Raw genomic sequence first — 14,507 nt, forward strand, 5'->3', positions numbered from 1 at the left:
TCTGAGCTACCATGGCCTTTTGCAGAACGTTTATAGACCCATTCCCATTCTTTATGATCTCCTGCAAACACATACCCCTCCCAGTCCCTTTTTGTAGGGTATAATATTTGCTAAGTAAAATAGTGGAATCAACTAAGTATCTTCTGAAAGGAGACTGTGAAAGTTATTTACCAAAAAAATCAAAAAATCCCAATGTACAGATAAACAAAACAATCATTTTTGGGTTCCTTCCATTTCCCCCCATTATTATGTTCCGTTCTCCCTCTTTTCACAATTTTCAAAATAGTTAACATGAAAATTTGTATGTACCTAATATGCACATTTCATATTCAATTTTATCCAATATACCACATTTTGTACATTAATTTCACTCTAAGGATTTTTTTGGTACACACTTTGTACTAATGTATCGTGTGTTTTTATTTGCACTTTTTGAAAGGAGACCAACATTGCTAAAATTGAACAAGTATAAAATTCAAAGGATAGCTGTGTTTCGGTTTGTATATTGCTCCAGAATGTATAAACTGAATTGTTTCCCCCATTCCAACTCACAAGGAAATGTCTGTGAGGATATGTGATGATTTTTTATTTTGTAGTTCCCACAAGGTCAGAATTTATCATTTTGGGGTGTGCCCAATAGGACTTGTAAGAGGGCAAGTGGTATTAGTAGGGGGAAAGAGCATGATCCCCAGGAAAGACTAGAGTTGGGAAAATGTCACCTGTCCAACAAGGACCCTTTGTGGGACACTGATGAGGGAAAGGATCATTGGTGGGTTGAGATTTGACTCCCCCCTGCTCTCCCCTAAATGTTTTGCTTCTCTCAAACACTTGCTGTTTCCCTAGTCAGCTTGGTTTTGTTTATCGAGGGAGAGACACAGTTGTGCATTGTTTGGACAGTTAAGACTACAGAACGTCTCAGTAGCTTAGGGACTCCCTTATCTACCTCAGGATGCCTTCCTAGCAGCACAAACCAACTCATGAGAACCTTCCTCAAATGACCCTTATTTGCCTTGTAATTTAGGGTATAAAAAGAGCTGATTCAGGCCTCTGGTGCATTAGAATCCTCACTTTCTTCATGTTTCTCTGTCATTTTTCTCCTCAGGTCTTAAATATAGTGTCTTTTTTTGTGAGACTTTTGTTCATTGAGAAGGAAAAAAAATGTTTAACAGATTGCAACAGATTTAGGCAGGTCTGGGCAGCAGGTGTGAAGAGACATAGAACTAATACAAAACTGAAACAAATATAGCAGTGACTTGAAAGCAAGACAGATATAGACTAAAGAACATTAACCTCTTTCCTTCCTCCTGGTGTTTGCTGCTGATAGATTTCACACCAGGATGTCTTAGGTCTTTGATGTGCACTATTGAGTATCACCCTTTTGTAAGATGCATGTCCCAGACTTCACCCTCATAAAATACTTGTATTATTAGAAAACCATAAGACTTTTGTTTTGTTTTCAGTAATTAAAGAAATACCTTAAGTATGGTTGATCTGTTTACTCTTGATTAGATCAGCAACCTCACAATTTTTTGTCAGTATCGTTCTTATTTTATGCTATATTTATTTCCTTGGGGCTACTTTAATGAGGGAAAAGTAATACTGTAGTCCTCTTTCTGGCAAGATATAATTTTTAGGGCAGTCTTTCCCAACCAGTTGTCTTGTGGATGTGAAACTCCCATCATCCCTGAATATTGGCCATGTTGTCAGGGGAGCTGAAGTGAATCCAGCACAGTTGGACCAGGAAGGGATGGAGGAGAGAGGGAGAGATATTAGGTTTGATTAACATTTTAGAAGCTAACTGATTTGCGCTTCCTAACTGAAACACATCTCTTCCTCTAAATTCATACTTCTCTGTATTTGCAGATGCAGTTCTCCAAACAAATGATGTGTACAAAATGGATATATTAGGAAAGAGTGTGCATAAAAACACATACATTGGAGAAGATAACATAAAAAATGCATTATATATGGGGGGGAATTGTAAATATGGAAAATTGCTAGGCACAGCTGCATACAAAGATGCTTGTTCTACCCCACTTCCTGCCACGCCCTACTTTTCAATATTAACTTTTCGGTTTTGAATTTTATTCTGCCTCAGGAACTGAAGTGAAGGTATCAGAATATATACCTTGCCATTATTGCTTGTGAGAGCAAGGATATTGCACTGAAAACATAGGATTTTAATACAGGTTTCTCAATAGGTTGTAACATGGGAACAAAATGGACAACATACCCCCAAGTTCTAGCCAAAGGTACCACCCATCCCTAATACATTGTTGGACTTTGGCTCCCATCACTCCCAGGTGGCGTGACCAATAATCAGGGATGATGGGAATTGCAGTCCAACAATATATTTAGCTACTTCTTATCCAGAAAGTATGTTTGAAGCTACACTGATTATTTATTGGAACACTTCCATAATTTCAATGGCCATTTGGCCTCAGAAGTAAGAAATGTAATAACAGAATGAGGAAGGAATTGAGGAGACATTTCTCTTGTAATGTTCACCATTATTTTTCTTGTGGATGCATGCCTATACCTGGGTGATAACCAGGTATTCTCTGAGTTGTCGTTTGCTTTCGGTCAATTGGTTTTTGTTTTCCCTTGAATTACTCACTTTCTTGACATGCATGTTTAATAAAGTTAAAATTACAGATAGGTAGCCGTGTTGGTCTGCCATAGTCAAAACAAAACAAATTCCTTCCAGTAGCACCTTAAAGACCAACTAAGTCAGTTCTTGGTATGAGCTTTCGTGTGCATGCACACTTCTTCAGAAGTGCTACTGGAAGGAATTTGTTTTGTTTTAATAAAGTTAATATAGTTAACATTAAAAAAAGAAAGAAATTGAGGCCACATCATCATTTGGACCAAATGATGGTGGTTTTTTTCCCTTCCTTATTTGACTTTAGTCAGCATTTCAGCTTGTTTCCTTGAGCCATCTGAGGCCATCTTATTAGAACCTATAACTTTCATTCTGTTCACTTCCTGCTGTTCATGTTGGTGGATCAGAGGTGTTTTTTCAGTTGAATTGGAGCATAGAATCTCTTCAGAAGCCAAATCAGAAGTCATCATGCTTAGGCCTGTGCTACACAGAAGGATCAGTTTCCTGACTCTCACACACACCATTCAAAACACATTGTAGTAATTACAAGTAGAGAAATAAACCAAACAAGGTGTTCTGTGCCGTAGAGAAGATTGCGACAGATAGCCCAAGAAAGTGAACTGAGCCATTTATCACAGAGAGAGGATGACTGATAAAGGACACATTCCTGCCCTTGGATGCAAAGAGAGGAAAGTGTAGGTAAATAGCTGCATCCACAGTCTCAGTAGTGATTCCATCCCACTTCAGGGGCAAAGCACCCTTTGCCAGGGGATATTCACACCAGCATCAGTTGGGTACTGATTGCTGGGAGCTGCCCTGCCCTCTCATCCTTGTAGCTCATTTAGCCCTAGATCAAGGCTTCCCAAACTGTGGTCCATGGACCTCCGATGGTTGGTGAGCATCGTATGGTTGTTCCACAAATAGGGCACATGCAGTTTGAATTTTACAGAATTCTGTGGAATTCCAAATGCAAATACAATAAGATACAATATGAGAAATCAAAGAAGCAATCAAAATATAATTAAATATCATACAGCACCTAGCATAGCATGTTACCATTGCTACAGCAGGCGGGGGTGGGGGGACAACACCATTAAGTGCTCTGCAAGACCCTCAGCAGTTTTCAAGTGGGTGAGGGCAGGGAGTTGGGGAATCCTTAGAACATGGGAAATTGCAAGGGTGAATGTGCTAAGCTCCATCCCATCCAAAATGGGGAGTCACCTGTACTTAGGAAAGTTCCTGAGTAATATAGAACTCCAGTACACAAAGTTCCCAACCTCAGAAGCTCCAAGTGATGGAGAGGAGCTTAGCTCACTCATCCCAGCTGTTCCCTACATGATGCTATCCATGTGCTTGTGTGCATGTGGAGTGACTGGTGCCTTAAGAGGGCTGTTGTAATGGTACACTGTTTGTTTCCTTTGCAATGGTTCTGAAACTTAAACAGCAACACTAGTTTAAGATTTTTCAGAAACTTCTATTTAATATATTTATTGCTGTTCCAATTTGAACTATTTGGTATTAGTAATAAAAAGAGTGAATTTGGAACACCAAGTAGCCTTCAGCTACTATGTAGTTTGGGGTACATGATTTGTTTGGCGGAAATGAAGGAGAAAACACACACACAATGTGAATTTTTCATACTCAAAAAGCAGAAGCACAAGAGTGATATCTGCAACGGAATTTCTGCCAGACTGAAAATGGATTTGATATGGAGTCAGCCCTTGAGCTATAGTGTGAAGAAAAACAATAGGTTCTTCCGCCGTGATGTAATTCTAGATAATTTTGTTTTGGAAATGGATAGTAGGGATTGTTGCAGTTCTTTGTTCCTGAAATAAATCATTTTGAAAGAATGAGGATTAAAATACATGCAAAAAATGTTCCAGAATTATAGGTTTCAACTTTCAAAAAAATATGTTTTCTTCTTAGACAAAGGCTACACTGCCAACAGCCTTTAGTTACCCTTTCCCCAGGAATTTTCACAGATTATACCATGAACTGGAGTTTGCATTACTAAGTGAGATAAAATGAAACTATAGATTTGATAATTTATTGCTTGCACAGTGAAAAAGCAGGCCTATTGACACCAAGTGGCACCCACAGGCAGCTGTTGAGGGTTCACAGCTACCAACACCACTGCAGGCCTCCCTCTCTGCTGCTCTGCAGATAACCACAAGGCAGTTCTGCATTCAATATTGTGATTGTATACATTGTGTGTATGATCATTACAATTAATAGGTAGCCAGTGCAAAAATAGAGCTATATGTTTGCTCCATCTGACTCAAGTCAAAGTTCTGGCAGCCATATTTAGGGCTAACAAAAGTTTCTCAACACTCTTCAAAGGGAGTCCCAAGTTGGTAAAGTGCACGACAGTAGTTTAATCTGGCTGTTACAAAGACCTAACTCACTGTGGTAAGATCTGCCCTATCCAGGAAGTGGACACAGGAAGAAGAAGAAGAAGAAGTAGAAGCAGCTGTTCTGGGCACAGTTGCCACATGGTTGTTTAGATGGGTGCTAGAGAGTAACATTGGGCCTAGGATATATACTCTGTCTGATTGTTAAAGGATACTTCAACCCCAGCCCAGGCTGAATGGATCAGAAGGTTGTATTTCCATCCAATTCAATCCATTGCTGACACCAGACACTGTTCTAGAATCTCCACTGCCTTTATAGGATATGAAGAACAAGAAAGCTAGAGCTGGGTGCCACCGGCATACTAATGGTACCTCAGCCCAAACATTTGAATGACTTGATTTGGTGGCTTCATGTATATTTTAAAAAGCATTGAAAGCAGATGGAACCCTGATGCACTCTTTAAGCCCCAACCACCTTCTGAAAGCTAAACGTCAGGAAATGTTAAAACCAATTGAGCTTGGTACCTCCCAGCCTGATACTACCAATGTGACATAGAAGGGTACCATGGTCAATGATGCCATATCGCCATGTGAAGTCCAGGAGAACCAAGATTGTTGTATACACCCATATATCTTTTGAAGCACATCAGCCAGTGACTCGAGCAAGCAAAAGTGGCTTCAGTCTCAAAACCAGGCTGGACACCAGACAAAAATTGAACTAATTTAATCAGGAAATGCTGGGCTTGAGGTTTTATTGCATGCTCAAACTTCTTACCCATGATTAGAATATTCAAAATGGGCTGGAGTTGTTTAATTTGAGGGTTCAAACAAAAATTGCTTTACTAAGAGACATACTCCAGCCTACTTCAACACAGTTATAAAAATATCCTCCCTCAGTGAAGCATTAATTACTTTGACTGCCCAACAGACTAGCTTCCATCTGACTGCTCAAATGAGCCAGAAGGAGCAAAGGTTGAATATGCAAATGATAGGTCTCACATTTCCAAGATTTCTCCGTATCCTCAGGCTTCACAAACTGAAAGGTATCCATGGAAACCTGCTAAGAGGGAGCTGTAGATACATCCAGCACTGACTCTGTATACAAGTAGTTCAAATCAGAATAAATATAATTGATTTTATCCACAAAACCTTGTGCAGACTGATCACACTGGCCTTCTTCTAACTTCCCTCAAGGGCTAAACTATAGAAGTCCCCTCACCTTTTGGAAAAGCTTATCTGGATGACACTGCAGAGATTTGATGGTGGCAAGGCATAAGACTTATTTGCCATTAACAGTGCCTCAGAATATGTTCTAAGATGGGCTCTAGCCCATCTTTGACTGGATGTGCCATGAGATTTTCTGCACAGACAATCACTCTAGCCATTTCATCACAAATATTTCAGCAGTAAACTGTGGTGCCAACTGGGCTGCACTAATAAAGAAAGAACAGCTGTGAACTTGTGTTTGGATTCATCACCTGACTGCAAACATCATCAGAACCACTAGTCACAGTAAAGAAAACTCATTAGAAAGCTATCTGGAGCCATCAGATTGCATATACCAATTTAAAAGGTCCCTGCAGAATTCTGAGTCAAACTTTAACCAGGTAATGAACAATCCATAGCAAGAGAATTCCATCAAATTCCCTCATCCATAGCTCATCTTCCTGCCTGGTGCAGAACACATAGTTGAAAACAGGGCTGAACAAAAATGGTACGAGCCTCAAATTCACTATAATGTTAGCATAAAGTAAAATTGGGAAGGGCCATTTATATATTTTTGAGCAAAGAAGGAGGGGTATCCCAGAGGTTCAAGGGTGCCTAGTCTTTATTGTTGCAGCATGTGTTATTCTTTTTCTTCCTCTCGCTCTCTCTTTTTTAAAAAAAATCCTTTAACTCTGCCACCTATTGTACTGACAGTGGCACACCTGCCAGAACCCGCTAGTTCTTCCAGCACCCATGTTGTTCTGGTGGCTACTGAGAGGACTGCTGCCACTATTGCCACAGGCAGGGGGGGGGAAAGCAATGTACCAACAGAAAATGGTAATCCCTTTGAACCTGAGGTCACTTTCATCAAGTCAGACTGTGGCAGGGGGCTGTTATATGGTCTTCCAGGGTACGGTAGCAGCGCTGGATTTACATATAAGTTAAACAAGCTATAGCTTAGGGTCCCACTCTCTTGGGCCCCCCAAAAGAATTTAAAGGAAAAAACTGGATGTACATTTCCAAAATATAAGATAAAAAGCAAATAAAATAAAACCTACATACAGCAAGTGTTTTGTATTGTGTAGGCTCCTATGATGTAAGTAATGGGCCTCGCCTGCTATCCTGCTCCCTAAAATATCACTGGTTTGCTCATTTCTATATATCGGGTGCCTACATTCTGCATGTGCAAATGGCTTTAGGTCCATAAATTACCATATAGCATATATTCAACACAAAAAACAGCAACAATTTGTTGTTGACAAAGGGCAGCTGGACATATAAAGGGCCCTATTACCTTCAGTAGCTTAGGGCCTCATCAAACCTAAATCTGGCCCTGTACAGTAGGCAGGACTAGTTAACGCCTTGGGGCCCATGGGGTCATTTGTGACCCGGAGAAATGCACCCCACAACCTATCATACTACTATAGCTGCAACTAAATTTCTCCTCCAGTAGGGAAAAGGAACTCTGTGAGCGCCAGGGAAAGCTTCTGCTCTGCAGGCGCATGTGGACTTGCACACAGTAAGTTGGTGAGCCCCGCAATACAGTTATGGAACCCCTGTGTTATTTCGAGACCACAGTAAATATTAACTTGATAGCTTAGTTTGCTGATCAAGGCCAGAAGTACAACTCAACCCTCTAAAAGCAAACTGAGATGGTGAGTGCTGGGGAAAACCCTGAGGTTGCAGAAATTATTATTATTTAAATACAAATGTTTTAAAACAGAAACATAAAGGGGAAAGGCACACTCAAATCAGACCAATGAAGATTAAACACATTCTGTTGCTACAGAAAATTGAGTGTCTGTTAGAAAAGAAGGGGCTGTATTCAGGGTTTGACATGAACCCTGAACGAAAGCATTTCTGTTAGGAAGTGAGCATGCACTGTGATATTTTGTTGTAGGTCCCACTTATTTCTTAATGAATGTTTAAAAGATATGAAATAGGAAATAAAACATCGTCCAACAGAACGACTTTCTTTTAAAAAAAGGAAATCATCCATAGTATGTTGCAGTCTCTAAGTATTTATAAATCTTCACATTTCTTAATACAAGTAGGAGGCCTTCCAGTTCTGTATGTTTAAGTTTGAAAAGAGAATCCTTGTCGTGACTCTAAAATGGTTTTTGGCCAATATTATGATCTAGTATTCAAAGCATGAAAGGATACATATTCTAATCAAGAGGAGAAATATTTGTTCATTCATTTGATGTCAGGTGAGACTGACTGCTTTTGCCTTGATGATTAGTTTTTAAATTAAGAAAACTTGCTCTTGCAGTTAATGAGGATCAGCAGAGAACTATGGAAGACGAAAAAGAGAAACCTTTATTTCTTAAACATGAGATAGTCATTGATGGTGATCTCTGTCACCTTTCAGTGTATTTGATAGGAATTGAAAATCACAAGATTAAAAATTCAGGGATCGAAACGTCTTCCTGCTCCCAGCGCTAATTATAACACTATGCTAAAGTTATCTTGGGTCAATCTCTTCCAGTGCAGACATTGTTCCCATTTCTCACATGGTTTCTGGGTTCTCAGAATACATTGTTGTAACAGATTTGGCAGCCAGATTGGATCAGCTCCTCCCTTACTTGAAATGGATTCATGTAACAAAGAGAAGTTCCTTTATACAAAGAACCTTTCATTTTTTGAATTAATAAAGGTCGGATTCATCTGATCTGTTAATGATAGGTTTGGGTTGTAAAAATAAATTTAAAAATAAAATGCAAAACTTTATCACACGAAGGTTGACTCTCAATATGTATTCACAAAACCCTGGTTTCAATATCATCCTTGCAGTTGTTTTCTGTCTGTTTTCTCTGCATGCACACACCTGCAGCATGTGAAGGCAGTATGCAACAATGGGAGGGAGAAGTGCTCATATGAAATGGAACAGAGTGAATCCATTCTCTGATGAGAAAAGACTATCCATCATAGCACACATACAGTTGTACCTCGGGTTACAGATGCTTCAGGTTACAGACTCCATTAACCCAGAAATAGTACCTCGGGTTAAGAACTTTGCTTCAGGGTGAGAACAGAAATCATGCAGCGGCAGTGCAGCGGCAGCAGGAGGCCCCATTAGCTAAAGTAGTACCTCAGGTTAAGAACAGTTTCAGGTTAAGAATGGACCTCCAGAATGAATTAAGTTCTTAACCTGAGGCACCACTGTACTGGAAATCTCAAGGCCTTTGCATGTGTTTAGATATATATATATCTAAGGAAAATATCATGGTCAAAGTCCAGCAAATTAAAAAATAGGCTTAAGTGCATTTAAGTTTGTCGCCAGTGCCAGTCTTCTCGCTACCACATTTTAATTCTCAAGACAATATCTACAACTTATTTGTATTTCTGTTTATTAAAACATTTGAGTACTGAGTGCAGCCACTTAAGGTTACTACCAAGAAAGTTTGTAAAAACAGCTTTTGTTGGTACAGCTCATTTTTGACATATTTAATGGGGGGGGGGGAGAAGGAGAAATGGCTGCTTTTGAGGGGAAATAGTGTTCACTTGCCTGCTTTATAACTCACCTACAAAAGTTGCAAGCTACCTGACAACCCCACTATACATGTGCAGAAGGTTCTCATTAGATATTTTACACTTTCATCATTTAAATTGTGCTACTGGATAAATCTTATTAAGTCTGTTTTAATTACCAGGACAATGTCCATAATTCAGCTATTTCTTTGTGTTTCAGTGTGTGAAAGTATTGCATGTGTTACATGCAGACACTTACTTAAGAAAAGCAACTGATGAAGTCTTGATATATTGTTGTTGTTGTTGTTTTTGTTTTACAGCTGGTATACCTCAGTTTTAATATATTTAATGCTGAAAAAATGGGGAGAGCTCTTTTCTTCTATTTTTTTCTGGTTGCACTTGAGAAGTGGGAATGTTGGGCAAGTAGGGTGGTCTTACAGAGGACAATCTTCTGTTTGAAGCTGTCTTCTATTTGAAAGGCTGCCTGGTCCAAATCCAGTTTAAAGATAATGCGTCATAAGAAGGGAAAGCAGGGACCTTGAATTTACCCACTCACAGTAACTGCATGGACAGCACAATAAGCAGGCACACAGCTCACCTGACCATACTCTTTGCCACCGAAGTGAGACGCCCTCCCCTAATTTACATCTATATATGACCGTTTGCATATGCATTTTTTCTTGCAAATCTGCATTCCTCTTTTGTCCTCTTGTTTTGCGATGCATTTCTCTCTTTTTTTGGCACTGTGCAATTGGCCATCCTATGGGCAAAGGACACATTGGAGGCAGTATGTAGATGGTGCATTATAGAATAATGACAGCAGACAAGGCTGGTCCAAGCCGTTCCCCAGACTGAAGCACCCTGCTTCAGGTGGCTTGATGTAAAGAGGAGGAAATCTTTGCAACGGACCAGCTCAAACAAAATGTCAGCCAACAGTGACAGCAGGATTAGCAGGGATGACAATTGTTGCTAGGTTAATACCATATGACATTAGATTAATGGCACTGCTTGTAGGAATCTGGAGATTGGATTTCTCTGCTACATTTTATAAAATAAAATAAAATAAAGCTTTGAATCTCATTACAGAGGTCTGCCTCTTTTATTAATATTGCTGTTAACGACTAGAATGAGATTGCTAAGAGATAATCTTCAAAATAATTGGCATACATAGATTCTTACAAAATAAATAAATTAAGATTTTAACTAAATCCCATAGTTTTGGGGTCCTTGATCATGATTCCAAATGCAAGCAGCTTTGCTCTCCAGTATCCTGAGAAACAAGAATACCTCCTCACTAGCCCCCAAAACCCTATAAGTAGCTATTGGCAGACAATGTGTTCTGCACTTGCCTTGCTGATCATTTGCAAATGCTAATGGCAAACCCCTTTCAATGTAGAACTATGCTGTGTTTATAAATCTCTCAAGTGGGAGTTTGATATATTATGGATCTTTGTACAAGTGCCACATTCTTAAATAATTTGCTGAGGCAAGGTCTGTGCAGTTAAAATCAAGCTTGAAGATTGGAGGCTCAAAACGGCAAATTTGGACATTGTGAGCTGTGCAGAATTGCTCCAGTCAATGTGAACTAATGTAATGTTTCAGGTGTGCTGATTTCAGCGGAACAAAGCAAATCATACACACTCAGGTAATTGATGGCATTCTGAGTTGCAAGACCACCTGCAAACATGGCACATTTCGTTTCTAAAATCTGATAACCAGATAAAAGAGGCCATGGAGGAGAGGGGGGAAGCAGTATAACATTTTGTACTTATCTTGATGCCAACAGCAAAATAGCTAATATTCACTTTTCTCATAAAATCTGTTGTACTATATTGCATTTTGTGCATTATTTCATAATTATGTATATGAATTCTTATTGTTTTCATGCATTACTGCCATTATGCTTGCTTTGTCAATTGACAATTTATTTGTTCTCAATTTAGTTCTGTACCTATGTGGCAACAAACTTGGATTTGCAGCCACATTTACTTAATATTCTACAGTGATCTGCAGCCAGTCTTGGCATATGGATTAGCGTACAAGTATGATACACTCACTATTCACAAACATTTGCTAGCCTCACCTCCTCCACACACTACATGTTAAGTATGCACTGAAAACCATGAGTACACCTAAGAAAATGTAGTGTACAATGTCAGGGAACTGCCATCAGCTCAGAGCTGAGAGGTGGAAGGGCAGTTGTGTTATAGGGAACCTCTGAAAATCTTGCGAAGGAGTTCCTCGTCTGGCGAGGAGGGAAGCCCCACCTCAGTGGAGAGGAAGTGGTGGGAGCAGGGGGTGCTAGGGAGAGCCTCAACACCGAGCCTGAGCAAACCAGAGGGGAGGGAAGTACCCCTTTTCCAGCACCCATGCTGCGCAGTAGGTTTAGGCGCAGGGAAGGGAGGAGAAGGTTGGGGGTCACACTACTGTTATGCTGGAGGAGGTATAAGGACCACCCACTCCCAGATTCTGCTAGCGAGTGAGCCAGACATGAACTTGCGACGCTCTTCACTGTAAATAGTTTGCACTAATAATAAAGCCTGGGAAAGACAGGTCGGAGTCTTGCCTGTTTGCTCTCGAGCAACCACACCAGCACCTGACACACAAACTAGCAGAAAGACATTTTTTTATATTGAGATAAAAGGAATTTGGATTACCTCACCCCCCCCACCCTATACAATCTAGGGGCAGCAGAAAATCCCATTATTATCTTGACTTCCAGGCTTCTATGGGGCATTTTAAAATGTTACTGACCTTTAATCAGATTTAGCAGATTTCTAAGACTAAAAGGGGGGGAAAAATCTGTATTACCGGTACTTTTTATTATTACTATTGGAGGTTATGAAAAAAGAAGAGATGATATCTATGCAATCCTCTGCACCTGGGAGGGGATCACTGTGTTCTCAAAGTTTGTGTTAAATATATTTAACTACATCTGTGGCCTTTCAAAAACTGGAAGAAAGAAGGAAATATGTGTTGTGAATATGTGCATGGCCTATAGCAAATTCTGTGACTGGTGAGCTAAAATTATCCCCCCCCCCTTTCTTTTTCTTTTTTTGCCTTATAGGTTTTCTAAGCACTGGAGACCAAGCTGCAAAAGGCAATTATGGATTGCTTGACCAAATCCAAGCTTTACGATGGATTGAAGAAAATATTGGATCGTTTGGAGGAGACCCAAAAAGAGTTACTATTTTTGGATCTGGGGCAGGAGCCTCCTGTGTCAGTCTGTTGACATTGTCTCACTATTCAGAAGGTAACAATTCACCTAGCTAAATACCAGAAATTTTAAACGGGATAATTTAATGTGAGTTGCAAAGGTCATTTGGAGCCTCAGATAATATCCCAGTATTCCATTCTTTTTTTCCTTTTTTTTTTTGGGGGGGGGAGATAACTAGATTATTTTCATGTGGCATGCAACCCAAGGAGCCGATCAGGGAGAGCAAACATTTTGCAGAAAATACAAGCATTCTTCCAGAAGCATAAATAGTATTTTGTCATGTAAAAAGTTACCCTGCTAAATCAGTTTTTATGTAAAAATATAACAGGGGTGTTTTTTTTAGGGGGTGGCACTGTTAAAGCATGTATTATTTTTGTTACGTTTGGATAAAATGGGGGGTGGGTTGCTAAATGGGAAAAAATAGTGGTGTAATTGATTTCCACAGAAACACACAGAGCACGAACAAGACTGGGCGTATGGGGGGGGCTCATTTAATTTCACAGCACACAGGTGTTGTAGTGACAATAAAGGTTTATTATTATTATTATTATTATTATTATTATTATTATTATTATTAATGCCAAATGTATCCACATCCCCTCGCTGATAAAGACCTAGCTTGCTGTGTAACTAGCTAGCTTTCCCCCTTATTTGAGAAGTTAATACATACTTTGCAGATCATAGTCAAACAGAATTCATTGCTAATTATGTTACAATTTGATGGGTAGTTGTTGTTTTAAAAAAGATTGATCACATTCTGATTTTTTTTCTGGAGCAATTATTTCTGGAGCATTCCCAAAACAAGGCGTCATGCCTGTATTGTGTTGGTTGTTGTTTTTTAGAGGATATAGTTTTCTCACCTGAAATTCACCTGGGAAAGACATTTTTTATCCAGCTGCTAGGCTATGCTCAAGCGAAGCAGAGCAGCTTTAGGTCAGCTTCGAGTTGCTTCACATCACTGGAGCATAGCAAAAAAAAAAAGTCATACTGGGCCATTGAATCTGACCCCAAATTCCCAATCTTTTAGGGGAGGGGAATGCAGATACATTTTAAGTTATTGATGTGGCTAGTGTTTAAATGAAGAGATGTCCATTCAAAAAACCGAGGATTATGTTTTCAGAATTAAACTCTTGGAATTCATACCTATTTCATTGATTTTAGCCTCACATTTCTTCTTCTTCAAATTACATGATGTATAGCTTCTGTGAGACGGAAGAAAACGTATGATTTTCCTCTGACCTTTCTGCTGGTGAAGCACTTATTTGTGCAAGTCATTCACAAAAAATGGAAATGATTGCTGGCGGCTGTCATTCCTGTAAAGTCCTTGGGCACCATTCAGTTCAGGGAAGTAACTGATACATAGAGAGGCCAGCAAAGCTCACATAGGCACAGGTTCAGACCCAGACAGATATGAGCTCTCAAAGAGAGGCAGCAGCAGGACTCCTGGCTTACTCCTATTGGCACCATGTGCCACATACAGAATGAGAACCTCACATAGCCACTGGGCCCTCTCCAATCTACACAAACCCAACAAAATGACCTGTTCTAGTCCCAAGAAGGAGCCAACAGAGTAGGCATGAGTGATCATAGTTAACAACTACTGGGACCAGGTTGAAATCTTGCATGCCTTGACATCCACAACCCTGCTTCTTCATTGAGA

General features: G+C 39.7%; 1 protein-coding gene across 6 annotated transcripts in view; it reads left to right on the forward strand.

Annotated features, from left to right (window-relative positions):
- Positions 1 to 14,507, forward strand: part of NLGN4X (neuroligin 4 X-linked) — a 160,016-nt gene that overhangs the window by 124,850 nt on the left and 20,659 nt on the right. For all 6 annotated transcript variants that reach the window (XM_081858679.1, XM_081858678.1, XM_081858683.1 and 3 more), the window contains one exon: positions 12,698 to 12,883. In XM_081858679.1, coding sequence (XP_081714805.1) covers positions 12,698 to 12,883 — 186 coding nt within the window. The remainder of the gene's footprint in view (positions 1 to 12,697; positions 12,884 to 14,507) is intronic.

This window comes from Podarcis erhardii (genome assembly GCF_964252035.2).
Source record: "Podarcis erhardii genome assembly, chromosome: 4".
In the NCBI taxonomy this organism is placed as follows: Eukaryota; Metazoa; Chordata; class Lepidosauria; order Squamata; family Lacertidae; genus Podarcis; species Podarcis erhardii.